This window comes from Ranitomeya imitator, chromosome 3 (genome assembly GCF_032444005.1).
Source record: "Ranitomeya imitator isolate aRanImi1 chromosome 3, aRanImi1.pri, whole genome shotgun sequence".
NCBI classification, from domain to species: domain Eukaryota; kingdom Metazoa; phylum Chordata; class Amphibia; order Anura; family Dendrobatidae; genus Ranitomeya; species Ranitomeya imitator.
The window spans coordinates 117279771-117302868 of record NC_091284.1 but is presented as its reverse complement, the minus strand read 5'-3'; the positions used below and the strand labels follow the sequence as shown (position 1 = coordinate 117302868).

Genomic DNA, 23098 nt, shown 5'->3' with positions numbered 1-23098 from the left:
AGATTCCCGCTCTCCGTTTTTTGGAGGATCATTGGAAAATTAAAACAGTAATCTGAATTTTCCCCCTACAAACAAAATGTATGACCCTTTCTTTAAAGGCATTTGAATCAGTACTCACCCAAAAACCATGGTACCATCCGCCCTTATGCCAAACTGTGCATTTTGAACCCCTCCAGAGCTCTGCACCAGTCTGCCATTACTTACAATATTCCCAAGACACGCTCTAGTGTCAGTGTTGAAAAACCCTCCATTTTGGGCGACTATGCATGTGCCATACTTCACAGTTTCCTCAACCGTCGCTGTAATATTTTTATTGCAATTTCCGGGCCCCGCAGGCTCCAGCACTGACAGAGTCCTCAGTGGATCGTTTATAAAAGTAAAGTGGCCATAAACCGTCTTTTTCACGCCATCAGTAAGGATTGACACAAACGTCCTGGTCGTGGCCACTGGGCTTATGGTGTCATTATTACTGGGCCATGTCTCATGTGTTGTATTCCCATGTATAAGAGGCAGACAGCTCCTGGTCTCACGATGACTTCGGCTAGGACCGTGCTTATTAGAAACGTCATAGGGCAGGAGCAAATCATCCATCATGGAGGTCCTAATGAGGGACAAATACAAGTTAAAGGATTATTTTTTTTTTTTTTTTTTAACATTGCAAGGAGGTGTACACATTCATTAAAGTCTTGAAATGAGGGGTGCAGCCTTAAGAAAAATGTACATGTGTTTGTAATTCCCTTCCAGCCTATCACTGAAAGATTTAGTCTAGATTGGGTCTTATCAAAGAGTGTTGCCAAGACTCTTCAAAATTGGAGAAAGCAGTGGGTTTGTTATAAATAATGGTGACCTAAAACATGAATCTCTCGCTCCTCCAGTTGTCTGCTCCAGGACCAAAAGTGACCGCTGAGAAGTCATCACTAGCGGTGCCGTCGGCGGCCCCAAGACTGTTGTCAGACTGGAGTAGTAAGTAACACCCAGGCTTGGTGCACACTCAGGTTTTGCAACGTTCAAAGAACTAAGTTTTTCAAGCAAAAATCGCTTCAGGACAAGCTCCTCATTTTGGGGGAGTTTTTGGCAGTGTTTTTTTTCCCTATGTCTGGAGAAAGAAAGGTTCAATCTCCAGGAGACAAGATTTCTTTACCACCTTGACCATATATAAAAAAAATAATCAGCATTTCATCCTGAAAACTCAGATAATTTTTTTTCTCACTTCTCATCCGTGTGCAATCTGTTATTTTATTTATTTATTTTTTACAGCAGCTGCTACTAATAAATGTACAAGACCATGTACAGTTTCCTATGTTACAGGATTGCAATGTATCTATAAGGCCCGCTTCACACGTTTGTTTTTTTCCCCACACGTATTGCAAACACTGACACCCGCACACCCATTTTACTCTATGGTGCTGCACAGTTGTTTTCACAAAGAAGGTGCTTCCGTGTGGAAAACCCATAGACATGTCTTTTTGTTGCTCCGGCAGCACAGATTAAATGCGTGCCACACGGATGGCAAGTATCGGAATAGAAATAAACATTTTTTTTGTTGTTAAAGATATGCAAAGAAAGAGATAGTTAGCCATGAGGTAGAGAGGTAGAGCCAGAGACAGAGATAGCCATCAGATATTTAACAAGCTCTGTGGAGCTTTTTAGGAATAAATGAAAAAAAAAAAAAATTAATAACCAGCTAAGGGAAAGCAGAGTTATGAGCTGGTATTATTAGGCTGGGAAGTGAACAACAACCATGGACCTTCTCAGCCTATCATTAAAGGGAATCTGTCACCCCATTTTAGGCCTACAGACTAAGGCCACCGGCATCAGGGGCTTATCTACAGCATTCTCTAGTGCTGTAGATAAGCCCCCGATGTATCCTGAAAGCTAAGAAAAACAGGTTATATTATACTCACCCAGGGGCGGTCCCACTGAGGTCCGGTCCGATGGGCGTCGTGGTTCGGGTCCGACGCCTCCCATCTTCATACAATCACATCCTATTCTTGTTGTGGCTCCTCGCAGGCGTACTTTGTCTGTCCTGTTGAGGGCAGAGCAAAGTACTGCAGTGCGCAGGTGCCAGGAAAGGTCAGAGGCCCAGCACCTGCGCACTGCAGTACTTTGCTCTGCCCTCAACAGGGCAGAAAAAGTACGCCTGCGCAGGAGCCGCATCAAGAAGACAAGATGAGGACGTGATCGTATGAAGATGGGAGGCGCCGGACCCGAACCGCGACGCCCATCGGACTGGACCGCAGCGGGACCGAGCCTGGGTGAGTATAATATAACCTGTTTTTCTTAGCTTTCAGGATACATCAGGGGCTTATCTACAGCATTACAGAATGCTGTAGATAAGCCCCTGATGCCGGTGGGCTTAGTTTATAGGCCTAAAATGGGGTGACAGATTCCCTTTAACAGCTCACAGCTGTCTACTTTGCTTTTGTTGTAATAAAAAATATGGGCGTGACCCACAAACAAAATGACGTGGACTACTACTGTCAGTGCTTGATGTCAGCCAGCTGCCGACATCAACCGCACAATTCCATTACTCCAATTGCCACTGCACCAGGGCAATAGGGAAGAGCCGAGGTTAAGCGCCAAAATTGGCTTTCTAATGTGATGCCCCATTTCTGTGTTGGCTGAGGTCTGGTATTACGAGACGGGGAAGGGCCAGATAATCATAACTATTCCCATCACTACACAGCTGTCTGCTTTCCCTTAGCTGGTGGTTAAAAATAGAGGGACCTCACATTTTTTTCATTAACTAAATACAAGTACAGTAAATTACACAAGCACAACACTAATTATATATCTCACGGATATCTATTTTTCTCTCTATCTACCCTATATCTATCTCTATCTTGGCAAATCTAACACCTAAACATCTGCCATTGCTATCCTGCATTCAATTCTAGTGTGTCACACAGTGCATGCATAGCACCGGTACTGGTTTCTCCAGCACCAGATATATCAGCATGTGTGAAAGGGGCCTAAAACTGGATACTATACAGTGGATTCATTTAGAATCCGTTTTTTTTTTTTCGGCACACGCCTAGATTTGAATGGACGAGTTTCATCTTGCACACAGAATAAACTAGAGCACACTGTAATTTTCTCACCATGCAGATTAGGTCAATGAAGGGAAAAAAACCGCTCCATTCAATAACATTGCTCAGTGTCGTGTTTGTGTGTGGACAGTTTAACAAAAACCATTTAGAACGAAAATAGGTCGTGTGGACGAGGTCTATAGAATAGTCAACATAAGAAGCTGGTGACTGCAGGAAGAGTTGATTGTCTCAGAAGAAACTTAGGGGTAGATTCATTAAGGCTTGCGCAGCGCCAGTCGTGGCAAAGTACATGGCGCCATTAAGAGGCCCAACTTAATCAGTAAGTGTCCTATAGACACTTACTTAATCAGTAAGTGGCGTGCACCTACAGTACAGACCAAAAGTTTGGACACACCTTCTCATTTTATTATTATTTGTTATAGCGCCATTTATTCCATGGCGCATTACATGTAAGGCGGGGTATACATAAAAACAAGTACAATAATCTTAAACAATACAAGTCATAACTGGTACAGGAGGAGAGAGGACCCTGCCCGCAAAGGCTCACAATCTACAAGGGATGGGTGAGAATACCGTAGGCGAGGGTAGAGCTGGTCATGCAGCGGTTTGGTCGATCGGTGGTTACTGCAGGTTATAGGCTTGCCGGAAGACGTGGGTCTTCAGGTTATTTTTGAAGGTTTCGATGGTAGGCGAGTCTGATATGTTGGGGTAGAGGGTTCCAGAGTAGTGGCGATACGCAAGAGAAATCTTGTATACGACTGTGGGAAGAGGAGATAAGAGGGGAGTAGAGAAGGAGATCTTGTGAGGATCGAAGGTTGAATGTAGGTAAGTACCGGGAGACGATGTCACAGATGTATGGAGGAGACAGGTTGTGGATGGCTTTGTACGTCATGGTTAGGGTTTTGTACTGGAGTCTCTGGGCAATGGGGATCCAGTGAAGGGATTGACAGAGGGGAGAAGCTGGGGAATAGTGGGGGGACAGGTGGATTAGTCGGGCAGCAGAGTTTAGAATAGATTGGAGGGGTGTGAGAGTGTTAGAGGGGAGGCCACAGAGCAGGAGGTTGCAGTAGTCAAGGCGAGAGATGATGAGGGCATGGACTAGAGTTTTTGCAGATTCTTGGTTGAGGAATGAACGGATTCATGAAATATTTTTGAGTTGAAGTCAGCAGGAAGTGGAAAGGGCTTGGATATGTGGTTTGAAGGAGAGATCAGCCTCAAGGATTGCCCCGAGGCAGCGAGCTTGTGGGACTGGGGAGAGTGGGCAGCCGTTTACTGTAATGGATAGGTTTGTTGGGGGGGGGGGGTCGCGTGAGATGGGGGAAAGATGATGAATTCTGTTTTGTCCATGTTAAAGTTTCAGAAATCTAGCGGAGAAGAAGGATGAAATAGTGGACAGACATTGAAGGATTGTGGTTAGTAGGGAGGCGATATCTGGTCCAGAGATGTAGATCTGCGGGCATCAGCATAGAGGTGATACTGAAAGCCATGAAATTCTATGAGCTGTCCCAGGCCAAAGGTGTAAATGGAGAAGAGCAGGGGCCCTAAAATTGAACCTTGTGGGACTCTGACAGATAGGGGGCGAGGTGAGGAGGTGGTGTGTGAGTGGGAGACGCTGAATGTCCGGTCAGTTAGGTATGATGAGATCCAGGATAAGGCTAAGTCTGTGATGCCAAGGGATGAGAGGGTCTGTAGTAATAGGGAATGGTCCACTGTGTCAAAGGCAGCCGACAGGTCCAGGAGGAGGAAAGAGTAGCGGTTAAGAGGTCATTTGTGACCTTAGTTAGGGCAGTTTCAGTGGAGTGGTGTGACCGGAAGCCAGATTGTAAGCGGTCAAAGAGGGAGCAAGAAGAGAGGGGGAGGACAGTTCAAGATGGACATGTTGTTCCAGTAGCTTGGAGGCATAGGGGAGAAGTGATATAGGGCGATAGCTAGATACAGAGGATGGGTCAAGAGAGGGCTTTTTGAGGATAGGTCAAGAGAGGGCTTTTTGAGGATAGGTGTGATGGAGGCATTTAAAGATTTTCTGTATTTTCATTTAGAAAATTAGATACTTAACAAAAAGTGTGAAACAACTGAAATTATGTCTTATATTCTAGGTTCTTCAAAGTATTATTATTATTTTATTATTATTTATTATTATAGCGCCATTTATTCCATGGCGCTTTACATGTGAGGAGGGGTATACATAATAAAACAAGTACAATAATCTTGAACAATACAAGTCACAACTGGTACAGGAGGAGAGAGGACCCTGCCCGCAAGGGCTCACAATCTACAAGGGATGGGTGAGGATACAGTAGGTAGGGTAGAGCTGGCCGTGCAGCGGTTTGGTCGATCGGTGGTTACTGCAGGTTGTAGGCCACCTTTTGCTTTGATGACTGCTTTGCACACTTTTGGCATTCTCTTGATGAGCTTCAGGAGGTAGTCACCGGAAATGGTTTTCACTTCACAGGTGTGCCCTGTCATAGTTACATAGTTATTATTAAGGTTGAAGGAAGACTATATGTCCATCTAGTTCAACCCATAGCCTAACCTAACATGCCCTAACATGTTGATCCAGAGGAAGGCAAAAAAAACCCATGTGGCAAAGAGTAAGCTCCACATTGGGGAAAAAAATTCCTTCCCGACTCCACATACGGCAATCAGACTAGTTCCCAGGATCAACGCCCTATCAAGGAATCTAGTGTATATACCCTGTAACATTATACTTTTCCAGAAAGGTATCCAGTCCCCTCTTAAATTTAAGTAATGAATCACTCATTACAACATCATACGGCAGAGAGTTCCATAGTCTCACTGCTCTTACAGTAAAGAATCCGCGTCTGTTATTATGCTTAAACCTTTTTTCCTCCAACCGCAGAGGATGCCCCCTTGTCCCTGTTTCAGGTCTATGATTAAAAAGATCATCAGAAAGGTCTTTGTACTGTCCCCTCATATATTTATACATTAAAATAAGATCACCCCTTAGTCTTCGTTTTTCCAAACTAAATAGCCCCAAGTGTAATAACCTATCTTGGTATTGCAGACCCCCCAGTCCTCTAATAACCTTGGTCGCTCTTCTCTGCACCCGCTCCAGTTCAGCTATGTCTTTCTTAAACACCGGAGACCAGAACTGTGCACAGTATTCTAAGTGTGGTCGAACTAGTGACTTGTATAGAGGTAAAATTATATTCTCCTCATGAGCATCTATGCCTCTTTTAATGCATCCCATTATTTTATTTGCCTTTGTAGCCGCTGCCTGACACTGGCCACTGAATTTAAGTTTGTCATCCACCCATACACCCAGGTCTTTTTCATTGACGATTTTGCCCAGAGTTTTAGAATTAAGCACATAATTATACATCTTATTACTTCTACCCAAGTGCATGACCTTACATTTATCCCCATTAAAGCTCATTTGCCATTTATCAGCCCAAGCTTCTAGTTTACATAAATCATCCTGTAATATAAAATTGTCCTCCTCTGTATTGATTACCCTGCAGAGTTTAGTGTCATCTGCAAATATTGAAATTCTACTCTGAATGCCCCCTACAAGGTCATTAATAAATATGTTAAAAAGTAGAGGGCCCAATACTGACCCCTGTGGTACCCCACTGCTAACCGCTACCCAGTCCGAGTGTGCTCCATTAATAACCACCCTTTGTTTCCTATCCCTGAGCCAGCTCTCAACCCACTTGCACATATTTTCCCCTATCCCCATTATTCTCATTTTATGTATCAACCTTTTGTGTGGCACCGTATCAAAAGCTTTTGAAAAGTCCATATACACTACATCCACTGGGTTCCCTTGGTCCAATCCGGAACTTACCTCTTCATAGAAACTGATCAAATTAGTCTGACATGAACGGTCCCTAGTAAACCCGTGCCGATACTGGGTCATGAGGTTATTCCTCTTCAGATACTCCAGTATAGCGTCCCTTAGAATGCCCTCCAGGATTTTACCCACAGTAGAGGTTAAGCTTACTGGCCTATAATTTCCGAGTTCAGTTTTTGTTCCCTTTTTGAATATTGGCACCACATTTGCTATACGCCAGTCCTGCGGCACAGACCCTGTTATTATGGAGTCTTTAAAGATTAAAAATAATGGTCTATCAATGACTGTACTTAATTCCTGCAGTACTCGAGGGTGTATCCCATCCGGGCCCGGAGATTTGTCAATTTTAGTGATTTTTAGACGCCGCCGCACTTCCTGCTGGGTTAAGCAGGTGACATTTAATTGAGAATTTTTATCACTAGACATTTTGTCTGCCATGGGATTTTCTTGTGTAAATACTGATGAAAAAAAAGTCATTTAGCATATTGGCTTTTTCCTCATCCTCATCCACCATCTCACCCAGACTATTTTTAAGGGGGCCAACACTATCATTTTTTAGTTTCTTACTATTTATGTAGTTAAAGAATATTTTAGGATTATTTTTACTCTCTCTGGCAATGAGTCTCTCTGTCTCAATCTTTGCTGCCTTGATTTGCTTTTTACAGAATTTATTAAAATTTTCTGTATTTATTTAATGCCTCCTCACTACCTACTTCCTTTAATTCTCTAAATGCTTTCTTTTTGTCACTTATTGCGCCCCTTACAACTCTATTTAGCCATATTGGTTTCCTCCTATTTCTAGTATGTTTATTCCCATACGGTATATACTGTGCACAGGTCCTATCCAGGATGCTAATAAACTTCTCCCATTTTATTTGTGTATTTTTGTGTCTCAGGATATCGTCCCAGTTAATTGCACCAAGATCCTCTCTCATCCGTTGGAAATTTGCCCTCCTGAAGTTTAGTGTCCCTGTAACCCCTCTACTACACATCTTTTTAAAGGATACATGAAAACTTATTATTTTGTGATCGCTATTTCCCAAGTGACCCCCAACCCTTATATCTGATATGCGGTCTGGCCTGTTGGTTAATATTAGGTCTAGCAGTGCCCCCCTTCTTGTTGGGTCCTGAACCAGTTGTGAAAGGTAATTGTCTCTCATAATTGTCAAAAACCGATTACCTTTGCTGGAACTGCAGGTTTCTGTTCCCCAATCTATTTCAGGGTAGTTGAAGTCCCCCATAATAATGACTTCTCCTTGAGTCGCAGCTTCATCTATTTGCTTTACAAGGATATTCTCCATTGCTTCCATTATTTTTGGAGATTTATAACAAACCCCCATCAGTAATTTATTATTTTTTCCCCCTCCCCTTTTCTCCACCCACAGGGATTCTACATTTTCATTAAATTCACCTATATTATCGCGCAGGATGGGTTTTAAGGATGATTTTACATATAGACACACCCCTCCCCCTCGCTTATCTGTACGGTCATTTCTGAACAGGCTATAGCCCTGCAAGTTAACAGCCCAGTCATGGCTCTCATCCAGCCATGTTTCAGATATCCCCACCATGTCATAATTATGCTCCAACAACATTAGTTCTAATTCGTCCATTTTGTTGGCGAGGCTTCTGGCATTAGTATACATGCACTTTATGTTCCTCTCTGTACTTCTATTTCTTAAATTATTAACTGTTCTGACCCCACCCCCCATGCCACCGCCACCCCGAAATTCCTTATTTGTGCCCAGGTCTCTGTCTGCACTATCTTCCCCTCCTATAAAATGAATACCCTCCCCCCCAATTCCTAGTTTAAACACTCCTCCAAACTTCTAGCCATTCTCTCCCCCAGCACAGCTGCACCCTCCCCATTGAGGTGCAGCCCGTCCCTAGCGTAGAGCCTGTAGCCAACTGAGAAGTCGGCCCAGTTCTGCAGGAACCCAAACCCCTCTTTCCTACACCAATTCTTGAGCCACTTATTAACCTCCCTAATCTCCCGTTGCCTCTCTGGCGTGGCACGTGGTACCGGCAGTATTTCGGAAAATACCACGTTGGAGGTCCTTGCTTTCAGCTTGCAGCCTAATTCCCTGAAATCATCTTTAAGGACCTTCCACCTATCTCTAACTTTGTCATTAGTGCCAATGTGCACCATGACCGCTGGGTCCTCACCAGCCCTGTCGTTTAAGAAGTGGGATTTCTTGCCTTATAAATGGGGTTGGGACCATCAGTTGTGTTGTGCAGAAGTCTGGTGGATACACAGCTGATAGTCCTACTGAATAGACAGTTAGAATTTGTGTTATGGCAAGATAAAAGCAGCTAAGTAAAGAAAAACGAGTGGCCATCATTACTTTAACCCCTTCCCGACCTTTGACGCCACGTAGGCGTCATGAAAGTCGGTGCCATTCCGACCCATGACGCCTATGCGGCGTCATGGAAAGATCGCGTCCCTGCAGATCGGGTGAAAGGGTTAACTCCCATTTCACCCGATCTGCAGGGACAGGGGGAGTGGTAGTTTAGCCCAGGGGGGGTGGCTTCACCCCCTCGTGGCTACGATCGCTCTGATTGGCTGTTGAAAGTGAAACTGCCAATCAGAGCGATTTGTAATATTTCACCCATTATAACGGGTGAAATATTACAATCCAGCCATGGCCGATGCTGAAATATCATCGGCCATGGCTGGAAATACTAGTGTGCCCCCACCCCACCCCTCCGATCGCCCCCCCCACCCCCCCGATCTGGCCGGTACACTGCTCCGGCTCCCCTCCGTCCAGTGCTCCGCTCCCCCCGTGCTCGTGTCCGCTCCCCCCGTGCTCCAATCACCCCCCCTGCACTCCGATCCACACCCCCCGGTGCTCCGTTCCACCCCCCCCATGCTCCATTCCAGCCCCCCCGTGCTCCGTTCCACGCCCCCCGCGCTCCGTTCCACCCCTCCCGCGCTCCGATTCCCCCCCCCGTGCTCCGATCCCCCCCCCCCGATTCCCCCCACCCTATCATACTTACCGATCCAGCCGTGGTCCCGTCCGTCTTCTCCCGGGCGCCGCCATCTTCCAAAATGGCGGGCGCATGTGCAGTGCGCCCGCCGAATCTGCCGGCCGGCAGATTCGTTCCAAAGTGCATTTTGATCACTGAGATATAATCTATCTCAGTGATCAAAATAAAAAAAATAATAAATGACCCCCCCCCCCCTTTGTCACCCCCATAGGTAGGGACAATAAAAAAATAAAGAAATTTTTTTTTTTCCACTAATGTTAGAATAGGGTTAGGGTTAGGGTTAAGGTTAGGGGTAGGGTTAGGGGTAGGGTTAGGGTTAGGGTTAGGGTTAGGGCTAGGGTTAGGGCTAGGAATGTGCACACGTATTCTGGTCCTCTGCGGATTTTTCCGCTGCGGATTTGATAAATCCGCAGTGCTAAACCGCTGCGGATTTATGGCGGATTTACCGCGTTTTTTTCTGCGCATTTCACTGCGGTTTTACAATTGCGATTTTCTATTGGAGCAGTTGTAAAACCGCTGCGGAATCCGCACAAAGAAGTGACATGCTGCGGAATGTAAACCGCTGCGTTTCCGTGCAGTTTTTCCGCAGCATGTGTACAGCGATTTTTGTTTCCCATAGGTTTACATTGAACTGTACACTCATGGGAAACTGCTGCGGATCCGCAGCGTGTGCACATACCTTTAGAATTAGGCTATGTGCACACGGTGCGGATTTGGCTGCGGATTCGCAGCAGTGTTCCATCAGGTTTACAGTACCATGTAAACATATGAAAAACCAAATCCGCTGTGCCCATGGTGCGGAAAATACCGCGCGGGAACGCTGCGTTGTATTTTCCGCAGCATGTCAATTCTTTGTGCGGATTCCGCAGCGTTTTACACCTGTTCCTCAATAGGAATCCGCAGGTGAAATCCGCACAAAAAACACTGGAAATCCGCGGAAAATCCGCAGGTAAAACACAGTGCCTTTTACCCGCAGATTTTTCAAAAATGGTGCGGAAATATCTCACACGAATCCGCAACGTGGGCACATGGCCTTAGGGTTAGGGTTGGAATTAGGGTTGTGGTTAGGGTTAGGGGTGTGTTGGGGTTAGTGTTGTGGTTAGGGGTGTGTTGGGGTTAGGGTTGTGATTAGGATTATGGCTACAGTTGGGATTAGGGTTAGGGGTGTGTTGGGGTTAGTGTTGGAGTTAGAATTGAGGGGTTACCACTGTTTAGGCACATCAGGGGTCTCCAAACGCAACATGGCGCCACCATTGATTCCAGCCAATCTCGTATTCAAAAAGTCAAATGGTGCTCCCTCACTTCCGAGCCCTGACGTGTGCCCAAACAGTGGTTTACCCCCACATATGGGGTACCAGCATACTCAGGACAAACTGCGCAACAATTACTGGGGTCCAATTTCTCCTGTTACCCTTGTGAATCTAAAAAAATGCTTGCTAAAACATAATTTTTGAGGAAAGAAAAATGATTTTTTATTTTCACGGCTCTGCGTTGTAAACGTCTGTGAAGCACTTGGGGGTTCAAAGTGCTCACCACATATCTAGATAAGTTCCTTGGGGGGTCTAGTTTCTAAAATGGGGTCACTTGTGGGGGGTCTCTACTGTTTAGGCACACCAGGGGCTCTGCAAACGCAACGTGACACCCGCAGACCATTCCATCAAAGTCTGCATTTCAAAAGTCACTACTTCCCTTCTGAGCCCCGACGTGTGCCCAAACAGTGGTTTACCCCCACATATGGGGTATCAGCGTACTCAGGAGAAACTGGACAACAACTTTTGGGGTCCAATTTCTCCTGTAACCCTTGGGAAAATAAAAAATTCTGGGCTAAATAATTATTTTTGAGGAAAGAAAACGTATTTATTATTTTCACGGCTCTGCATTATAAACTTCTATGAAGCACTTGGGGGTTCAAAGTGCTCACCACACATCTAGATAAGTTCCTTTGGGGGTCTAGTTTCCAAAATGGGGTCACTTGTGGGGGGTTTCTACTGTTAAGCCACATCAGGGGCTCTGCAAACGCAACGTGACGCCCTGCATTTCAAAACGTCACTACTTCACTTCCGAGCCCCGGCATGTGCCCAAACAGTGATTTACCCCCACATATGGGGTATCAGCGTACTCAGGAGAAACTGGACAACAACTTTTGGGGTCAAATTTCTCCTGTTACCCTTGGGAAAATAAAAAATTGCAGGCTAAAAGATCATTTTTGAGAAAATAATTTTTTTTTTTTTTTTCATGGCTCTGCGTTATAAACTTCTGTGAAGCACTTGGGGGTTCAAAGTCCTCACCACACATCTAGATTAGTTCCTTTGGGGGTCTAGTTTCCAAAATGGTGTCATTTCTGGGGGATCTCCAATGTTTAGGCACACAGGGGCTCTCCAAACGTGACATGGTGTCCGCTAATGATTGGAGCTAATTTTCCATTTAAAAAGCCAAATGGCGTGCCATCCCTTCCGAGCCCTGCCGTGCGCCCAAACAGTGGTTTACCCCCACATATGGGGTATCAGCGTACTCAGGACAAACTGGACAACAATATTTGGGGTCCAATTTCTCCCATTATCCTTGGCAAAATAGGAAATTCCAGGCTAAAAAATCATTTTTGAGGAAAGAAAAATTATTTTTTATTTTCATGGCTCTGCGTTATAAACTTCTGTGAAACACCTGGGGGTTTAAAGTGCTCAATATGCATCTAGATAAGTTCCTTGGGGGGTCTAGTTTCCAAAATGGGGTCACTTGTGGGGGAGCTCCAATATTTAGGCACACAGGGGGCTCTCCAAACGCGACATGGTGTCCGCTAACAATTGGAGCTAATTTTCCATTCAAAAAGTCAAATGGCGCGCCTTCCCTTCCGAGCCCTGCCGTGTGCCCAAACAGTGGTTTACCCCCACATGTGAGGTATTGGTGTACTCAGGAGAAATTGCCCAACACATTTTAGGATCCATTTTATCCTGTTGCCCATGTGAAAATGAAAAAATTTAGGCTAAAAGAATTTTTTTGTGAAAAAAAAGTACTTTTTCATTTTTACGGATCAATTTGTGAAGCACCTGGGGGTTCAAAGTGCTCACTATGCATCTAGATAAGTTCCTTGGGGCGTCTAGTTTCCAAAATGGGGTCACTTGTGGGGGAGCTCCAATTTTTAGGCACACGGGGGCTCTCCAAACGTGACATGGTGTCCGCTAAAGAGTGGAGCCAATTTTTGATTCAAAAAGTCAAATGGCGCTCCTTCCCTTCCAAGCCCTGCCGTGCGCCCAAACAGTGGTTTACCCCCACATATGAGGTATCAGCGTACTCAGGACAAATTGGACAACAACTTTCGTGGTTCAGTTTCTCCTTTTACCATTGGGAAAATAAAAAAATTGTTGCTAAAAGATAATTTTTGTGACTAAAAAGTTAAATGTTCATTTTTTCCTTCCATGTTGCTTCTGCTGCTGTGAAGCACCTGAAGGGTTAATAAACTTCTTGAATGTGGTTTTGAGTACCTTGAGGGGTGCAGTTTTTAGAATGGTGTCACTTTTGGGTATTTTCAGCCATATAGACCCCTCAAACTGACTTCAAATGTGAGGTGGTCCCTAAAAAAAATGGTTTTGTAAATTTCGTTGAAAAAATTACAAATCGCTGGTCAAATTTTAACCCTTATAACTTCCTAACAAAAAAAAATTTTGTTTCCAAAATTGTGCTGATGTAAAGTAAACATGTGGGAAATGTTATTTATTAACTATTTTGTGTCACATATCTCTCTGGTTTAACAGAATAAAAATTCAAAATGTGAAAATTGCGAAATTTTCTAAATTTTCGCCAAATTTCCGTGTTTATCACAAATAAATGCAGAATTTATTGACCTAAATTTACCACTAACATGAAGCCCAATATGTCACGAAAAAACAATCTCAGAACCGCTAGGATCCGTTGAAGCGTTCCTGAGTTATTACCTCATAAAGGGACACTGGTCAGAATTGCAAAAAACGGCAAGGTCTTTAAGGTCAAAATAGGCTGGGTCTTGAAGGGGTTAAGAAATGAAGGTTAGTCAGTCTGAAAAATTGGGCAAACTTTGAAAGTGTCCCCACGTGCAGTGGCAAAAAACATCAAGCGCTACAAAGAAACTGGCTCATATGAGGACCGCCCCAGAAAAGGAAGACCAAGAGTCACCTCTGCTTCTGAGGATAAGTTTATCCGAGTCACCAGCCACAGAAATTGCAGGTTAACAGCAGCTCAGATTACAGACCAGGTCAATGTCACACAGAGTTCTAGCAGCAGACACATCTCTACAACAACTGTTAAAAGGAGACTTTGTGCAGCAGGCCTTCATGGTAAAATAGCTGCTAGGAAACCACTGCTAAGGACAAGCAACAAGCAGAAGAGACTTGTTTGGGCTAAAGAACACAAGGAATGGACATTAGACCAGTGGAAATCTGTGCTTTGGTCTGATGAGTCCAAATTTGAGATCTTTGGTTCCAACCACCGTGTCTTTGTGCGATGCAGAAAAGGTGAACGGATGGACTCTACATGCCTGGTTCCCACCGTGAAGCATGGAGGAGGAGGTGTGATGGTGTGGGGGTGCTTTGCTGGTGACACTGTTGGGGATTTATTCAAAATTGAAAGCATAATGAACCAGCATGGCTACCACAGCATCTTGCAGCGGCATGCTATTCCATCCAGTTTGTGTTTAGTTGGACCATCATTTATTTTTCAACAGGACAATGACCCCCAAACACACCTCCAGGCTGTGTAAGGGCTATTTGACCAAGAAGGAGAGTGATGGGTTGCTACGTCAAATGACCTGGCCTCACAGTCACCAAACCTGAACCAATCGAGATGGTTTGGGGTGAGCTGGACCGCAGAGTGAAGGCAAAAGGGCCAACAAGTGCTAAGCATCTCTGGGAACTCCTTTAAGATTGTTGGAAGACCATTCCCGGTGACTACCTCTTGAAGCTCATCAAGAGAATGCCAAGAGTGTGCAAAGCAGTCATCAAAGCAAAAGGTGGCCACTTTGAAGAACCTAGAATATAAGACATAATTTCAGTTGTTTCACACTTTTTTGTTAAGTATATAATTCCAAATGTGTTAATTCATAGTTTTGATGACTTCAGTGTGAATGTACAATTTTCATAGTCATGAAAATACAGAAAAATCTTTAATGAGAAGGTGTGTCCAAACTTTTGGTCTGTACTTATGTGCGCTGAACCAAAAATGCCATGTAGTGCCATTTCTGGTGTAAAGAATGTTGGCAGATTTGATGAACTTGACAGTGGCGTAGCTTTGCCCCATGCCGCCTCCTCCCAGCTCTGTCAGTTTAGTCTGAGCTGATCTAAAATTTTATGAAAACTCCAAAAGTAACAAAGCCTTTATGCCCCTTTTTTGGTGTAAAAGCTATAAAGGAATCGGCAGCTTAGACAGTTTTTTTTTTTTAAGAAAATAAATACTTCTGTAAATGTATAAAATTCTTGCTCTAAATATTGCTGCAGTCGTTCAATGCTCAAGATCAGGAGGGAAAGATCTGCCCTGGGCTGTATGACAGACTGGATCATGTGTTATGGTTGTATGTGTGGGTCTTTATCTCCCAACTCTCAGTTGAACATGTGTTTTTCAGATAGATAGATAGACAGACACTAAAAAAAAACTCCCGATATGAGCAGCACAACAATCCCAGCATTTTTTTTTTTTTAGATCTGTTCAGTAAAAAGAAAAATACAACCCCCGTGTGTGAACCTGACTCTTGGGCAGCTTTATAATTCCCTTTTCCGTAATCAAGTCACTAAATTTGGTGTGATTTTTATTTGCGCCGGTGGCCGCTCTTCCTGACAGTGACCGGTGCGGAGCAGCCGGAGGGCGGTCGATGCCACGCTCACGTATTCTTCCATACAGCACAGTAACCGTCTTCCCCGCCATCGGTGCAGATTTCATTTTTTGACCATGAACAACTTCTCCCACTTTCTCCAATCACGCCTGGGATTCTGATCAATTTTCCCTTATTTTTTTTACAATCCCTTTACTATTTTTTTTTAAACGTTTTATGAAGTTTTGAAAGCCCCCTTTAAGGTCAGGCGTTTGGTGGTCTCCCAATAATAGGGGGTTGTGCTGTCCCCCCGTGTAGCGGCCAGGACCTGCGCCATACAGGCAGCATACAGCACCACACCGGGCAGGAAGCCTGGCGCGGCGATACGTCCGCTTATTCAGCGCCGCCTGCTCCTCACTCACCAGGCGCTAACATGAAGCCAGCAGTGCAGAAACAGCGCGATCTGCAGCGTCCGCCCATACCGTGGCCGGTACCGAGTCATGCACGTGTGCAACGCCGGGATCCACCGCGGACACGACCGAGCAACCAGAATCCCCTCTCCTCTCCTCCCGGGCGCCGACATGTTACTCTCACCGCGGTCACATGACTGCTTCCTGGATGACGTCATCAGGCTGTGGAGACAGCTGCCCCGCAGTCAGGAGTGTGGCTGCCAGAACTAAGAGCAGAATAGCCTTAGGTGGCCGTAGCAACCAAATTGAACCAATCAGCGGGCAGCTTGTATTTGAGCACTGCTCTTGAAATAAAACCTGAGCTGTGATTGGTTGCTGGTAACTAGGATAGTTTTGCTAGATAACTCTCGCTTGTCATATTAATATCAGAGACTAATTTCCTAATGTAATGGCGGTTCACATGGCCGATCAGCCGCTGGATGTTCTCAGCCATAAGTAGCCGCCCAACCACAGGTCTTGTGAGGAAAACCAACGGCCCATGCAGTGGTATAACTACAAAGTTATGGGCCCGGTGCGAACTTTCAATTGGGCCCCCCCCCCACCATGCCAAAATATTTTCCCTATTAATTTTGCACACTATAGCTTTATTGCAGAGTTGTATAGTGTGATCTCAGTTGCATAACTATCCAGGGCCCCATCCTGGCATATATTTGTCCCCCGTACTGCCATTGTTATGTAATATATAAAAGAAAATAAACTATTATACTTATCAGGGGCTAACATAGAAGTCATGGGGATCCATATGAGAAGTATAATGCACCCCTATAGTCCTCCATATAGTATAATACACTCCTCCGTATATTAAAATAAACTCCGAGTCCTCATAGTGCTCCATATAGTATAATACACTCTTCGTAGTGCTCCATATAGTATAATACACACCTCATAGTCCTCCATATAGTATAATACACTCCTCAGTCCTCCATTTAGTATTATACACTCCACATAGTCCTCCATACATTAAAATACACTGCTCAGTCCTCCATATAGTATAATACACTGCTCATAGTGCTCCATATAGTATAATGCACCCCTCATAGTCCTCCACAGGGCCGGCTCCAGGTTTTTGAGGGCCCCGGGCGAAAGAGTCTCAGTGGGCCCCCCCCCCCCCTTTAACACATACCACAATTCATGATGCCCAGATACAGAAGAGAAATATAGGTATAGTCCAATGCCATAATTCACTTCTTACATGAGTGATAGCTATTGTAAATTCTGCAGTGTATATATACAGGACAGGAGGAGTGGTACTGTGCGGTGAATATATATACAGAGGAATCTGCCTGTGCCTGATTAGTTCAGCACTGCACACAGCCAGGAGAGCAGAGCAGGAGAACTCTCCGCCCACAATGTCACTCTGGCTGTGTCCTTAACCCCTATGTGCCTGGCCCTGCACTGACTGAGAAGATGCTTGTGCCAGGCAGGGCAAATTGAAAGAGTAGAAAGGGTTAAAGCGGCCAGATGGATGTATGACTGCGTGAGTGGGCCCCCCTGTCTTGTCAGGGCCCCGGCACTTGCCCGGGTGCGCCGGGTGCTGACGCCGGCCCTGGTCCTCCATATAGTATAATACACTCCTCAGTCCTCCATTTAGTATTATAAACTCCACATAGTCCTCCATATATTAAAATACACTGCTCAGTCCTCCATATAGTATAATACACTCCTCATAGTGCTCCATATAGTATAATGCACCGCCATACAATTCACTTCCCATAGTATGATGGACCATAGTTCTTCATATAGTATAATATATTCCCCATAGTCCTCGATTCAGTATAATGCAGCCCACATATAGTATAATACAGCCACCCCACAGAGTATACTGCAGCCCTGCCATACAAGGGGGGTAGGGGAGACAGGCACAATGGTAACATAGGGGGGCTAGGGAGCAAGGAAGACAGGCACAAGGGGACACATGGGGGCTAGGAGGCAGGGGAGAAGGTTACAAGGGGACTAGTGGGCAAGGGAGACTGATACAAGGGGACAAGGGAGACTGGCACAAGGGGACACACAGGGACTAGTTGGCCTGGGAGACTGACAAGGGGACACACGGGGACTAGTGGACAAGGCAGATTGACACAAGGGGCACACGGGGACTAGTTGGCCAGGGAGACTGACAAGGGGACACACAGGGACTAATGGGCAAGGGAGACTGGCACACGGGGACAGGGGACACAAGCATAAGGGGACAAGGGAGACAGGCGCAAGGGGACACTCGGACTAGTGGGCAAGGGACACTGACACAAGGCTACACACAGGGACAAGGGATAGAATCACAAGGGGACTCATAGGGACTAAGAGGCAGGGGAGAAGGGCACAATGGGACACACGGGGACTAGGGTGCAAGGGAGACAGGCACAAGAGGACACAAGGGGACTCCGAGGGCAGAGTAGATAGGGACACAAGGGCTGCAAGGGGACAGAGGAAGATGGGGGGGGGAGACTTGGGAGGAGGGAAGAAGGGGGCACAGGGATTACAAGGACAGGGTAGATGGAGAACACACGGTGAGAAAGGGGACAGGGGAGACTTGAGAGCAGGGCAGACGAGTAACATGGGGACAAGGGGCAGGGAATGCATGGGGGGTGCAGGAGGACTCAGGGCATGGGAGATGAGCATTGGGAGACCAGGGGAGGAGGAACAAGGTGTGTACGGGGGGCCCGGAGGAGCACAATGACCTGAACCTGGGGACCTACTAGGACATGGGGCACGGGACAGCAGGGAGGAAACGGGGCTGGTGTCACAGGGGGCCAGGGACGCTGGGGGCTGAGACGGCGACATACGGGCAGCAGACACACCTCCCTTCCGCCGGTCCCGTACACCTCCATGTTCATCCCCGGATCCTCCATATGGCTAAGCCGCTGCAGCATCCCCCTCCTGGGCGGCTTGGTCCACGTGCCCCCCACTAGCTCCGGAACCGCCTGTTCCAGGTCCCAGCAGCCGCCACAGGCTTTGCCAATATGGCGGCCATCATCACCTGTGCAGATGCTGCACTGCCTGGGCCCCGCACACAGCGGGTGCGTGATGAAGTGATGTCATCACGCACCTGCAGTGTCAGAGGCAGAGGGGAATGATGGGAGAGGGAGCATCAGCTGACGCTCTCTCCTCCATCATTGCTTTGAACTGTACCGGCATCATAAACGCCGGTATAGTTCACTGTGGCGGCTGCGACGGGGGAAGTCGGGTGCCTCTGACCTGTCGGGCCCCTGACTTGCCAGACTGTGGTAGTTACGCCCCTGCCTCACACACACTACAGATATCACACACACACTTCAGATATCAAACACACACACACACTACATATATAACACACGCACTACAGATATCACACACACACGCACACACTATAGATATCACACACAAACACATCAGCTCATACACACATCTCACACTCCTCTCTGGTAAAGGGGAGGCTGATATTAACCTGCAGCTCCTCAGCTTCTCCTGCTTGCACACCGCTGTCATGTCCCGCACCTCCCCCTGCACTGCAACATGGTGTCGGCCGGTGCCTCTGACCTGCCGGGCGGAGGGCCCCTGACCTGCTGGACCCCGTCGCAGTGGCGACCGCTGCAACCGCGGTAGTTACACCACTGGGCCCATGTGTATATCGCCCAGCCACGTAGTATATTGGCCAGTCACGTAGTATATTGCCCAGTCACGTATGTCACAGGTTAAAAAATAAACATATACTCACCTTCCAAGGGCCCCTTGTAGTTCGGTCCATTTTGACCGTGACGTCATGGCAGGTCGTTCTCGCGCAGGCGCGCAGGACCTGTGAAGACGTAGCGGTCACATGACCGTGACGTCATGGCAGGTCCTTCTCCCATACCATCCTTGCCACCGGAACTTGCCGCTTGCATGGAGCAGTTACCGGAGCGTAGCGAGGAGCTGGAAAGGCGGCGGAAGTATATAATGATTTTTTAATTTTTTTAATTATTTTTAACAGATGTTTTTATTATTGACGCTGCATAGGCAGCATCATTAGTAAAAACTTGGTCACACAGGGTTAATAGCGGCGGTAACAGAGTGAGTTACCCGCGGCATAACGCGGTCCGTTACAGCTGGCATTAACCCTGTGTGAGAGGTGACTGCGGGGAGTATGGAGCGGGCGCCAGGCGCTGACTGCAGGGGTGTAGGGAGGGACTAATCGGACTGTGGGCGTCGCTGATTGGTCGCGGCAGCCATGACAGGCAGCTGGCGAAACCAATCAGTGACTTGGATTCCATGACAGACAGAGGCCACGACCAATGAATATCCGTGACAGACAGACAGAAAGACGGAAGTGACCCTTACACAATTATATAGTAGATGGGGCTACACTTACTTTTTTTTTTATTTTGCAGAAGGGTCCACATAGTAAAAACAGAGACGTCCTACATTGGTCTGTTTGAGGGAAGGTTTGACCCATCCACATAACTGATGATTGGGACAGAGGGGAGAGTAAGCGTTCAACATCCAGGTGCGGCCATTCTTTATGGGCCGGTTGCGGGGAAATGCATAGGAAACCTCAACTATACATAAAAAAAATAGGAAAACCAGATGCGAGATATGATATGATGAGGGCATGTTGACTCAAGACTGAGGAATATGGAGTCAGTATGTATATGCAGCTTTACTTGATGTTTACAGTGCCACCTTTACAATGAACGGTCAGCCAAACCGATATATCGATGGGTTGGAGTCTAATGAGTATGGGAGGTGGGGACTGTGATGGTGTGATATGCTATGTGGGTATCATTTTTGTGAATATTTCTATTTTACTTATTTTCATGGTGTTCTCTTGTAGAAGGAGTTATTTGCAAATTGATGAATGACTGTTGCTGCCATCTGATATCAGCCCCCACAGCACTGTATTGTTTGCTAATATGCTAATGACATATTGACCTAGCTTGAATGAAACAATGAGCCCCTGAGACCTTCCCCCTCCTGACCTGTGAATGAGAAGGGAGACTTAAAAGATCAGGGAGATGAGACACAGATCAGTCCTGTGTGGAATGATGATGTGTTCACAGCACCTCAGAGAGAAAGAAGAGTATATGGACTATGCTATCCTCTGTCTGCTGGATTGTTGGACTTTTATCCTGTTACTGAACTGCATTCGTATTCTGGACTATTTTATCCTTTGTGTGGTGGATCGTATATGGACCTTTCGTATTTTTGCCTAAATAAAGGTTTAGGGATTGTTCACTCTTCGCTGGCTCTGTTGTTGTGTGGTACCGGAGAAGGACCCCGTGACAACTGGTGGCAAGCAGCGGGATCAACAGAGCGTAACCTAATGGAGAACCACCCACAGAGTGAGTACAGAAATTGTACTGTTTCCAGTTTACAGGACAGAGCCAGAGACCTGGGCCTGAACTACCAGGGACTGACTAAAGAGGCCTTAATTGAACTACTGGTGGGTGCCAGCCCGGCCACCTCCTCCTATACGTCTGAAGGACGAGCACTGGAGACGAGGACCCCAACCCCAAAAAGCAAGTGGGTGGTGTGGTATGAATAAGAGATGGCGATTCTGGGCCCAGGCGTCTCTCAGGAGTACAAGGAGGAGGCTGCCCACCGGGTACAGTGGAGACAAGAAGCAATGGAGCTTGAAAGAGGGAGTAACGCAATGTGGAATGTAAACCCAACGATCCAGGAGCCTGGACAGAGTTCACGCCATTTGATGAGTCTTCTGGAGATGTGGAGGGGTTCTTCAAGGACTTTGAGCAGCAGTGTGCTGTGATGGAGGTGCCCCACTCGGGCTGGATGCGTTTGTTAGTGGGACTCCTGAACGGTAACCTGGCGGAGGCTTACCGAACCATAGACACACAGAGGAATTGGGATTATAACATTGTAATGCAGACTATCCTGGATTACCATGTTATCACCCCAGACTCATATAGGGCCAAGTTCCGATACCTCTCATGCACTATGGAGGGTATCATTTAGGATGTATGCACATGAGATGTCCCAGGCATGTCGGAGATGGCTGGAAGCAGAAAACGCCTTTACTGTGGAAGATGTTATACAGGCGTTCCTTATAGAACAATTTCTTGCCAAGTGCCCCGCAGAGGTACGGGAATGGGTCCGGGAGCGCACGCCGTGCACCATGGATAGGGCTGCAGCCCTGGCCGATGAAGCCCTTACTATCCGACCGCAATGGAGGAGGCTTCTGGACAATGAACCATGGCCTTCTCCCGCACCCCGTCCCCCTCAATTATATCTGCCCTTCCACCTAGTCGCAAGCCGATGACAATCACGCCTCACAATCCTGGGCCCCAACAGTTCCGACCACGACCTGGAGGTATCACAGAGAGGAGATGTTATGGGTGTGGGCAACCTGGACATTTGCAGTCTGGCTGTCCCTCAAGGATTCGGAGGGAGCCCCACCTCATCCAGTACATCTTGTGGACTCCATCCAGCCTGAGGTAGAGCTACCACCTCCCCCACCAGAGTGGACCACCGACCATGGCACTATAGATACTCCTCCTGGAGCGTACGGACTCCGACCTTTGTCCATCAGAAATACAGAGCAACGGCATCGCCACCTGCAGGATGTGTTAATTGATGGATACAAAGTGTCGGGATTTAGAGACATGGGGGCATTCCTGACTATCGCTGACCCCCGTGTGGTTCGACCAGAGGCAATTCACCAGGGCCCGGGAATTCCTATTGTCCTGGCAGGGGGGGTGTCTGCAAATATATACAGCGAGCTTTGGTACGTTTGGATTATGGTTTTGGAGAAAAACTGTGTTGGATTGGAGTTATGGGAGGACTTCCTGCAGATATCCTCCTTGGAAATGACATTGGGGAGTTACAAAGTCATTTTGTGGGAGCAGAAGGTCCGTGGGCCTCTCACGCTCCTGAAAGAACAACTGGAGGGAGATATTGCAGATACCGGAACGCCCATCATTCCCTACGCTTTAGAGTTCAGAGACTGTTTCGCCCAGCAAGCTACCTTGGCTAATGAACATCAGCGAACGGCCCAGTCCAGTCAAAAAGCATGGTATGACCATAAAGCCAGGACCCG

At 46.6% G+C, this 23098-nt stretch overlaps 1 protein-coding gene across 1 annotated transcript in view; it reads right to left on the bottom strand.

Annotated features, from left to right (window-relative positions):
- Positions 1 to 16255, bottom strand: part of NAGPA (N-acetylglucosamine-1-phosphodiester alpha-N-acetylglucosaminidase) — a 47614-nt gene extending 31359 nt beyond the window's left edge. The window contains exons 1-2 of the mRNA XM_069761323.1: positions 16048 to 16255; positions 119 to 601 (exon numbers count right to left, since the gene is read on the bottom strand). Coding sequence (XP_069617424.1) covers positions 119 to 601; positions 16048 to 16253 — 689 coding nt within the window. The 5' untranslated portion in view covers positions 16254 to 16255. The remainder of the gene's footprint in view (positions 1 to 118; positions 602 to 16047) is intronic.
- Positions 16256 to 23098: the final 6843 nt, after the last annotated feature.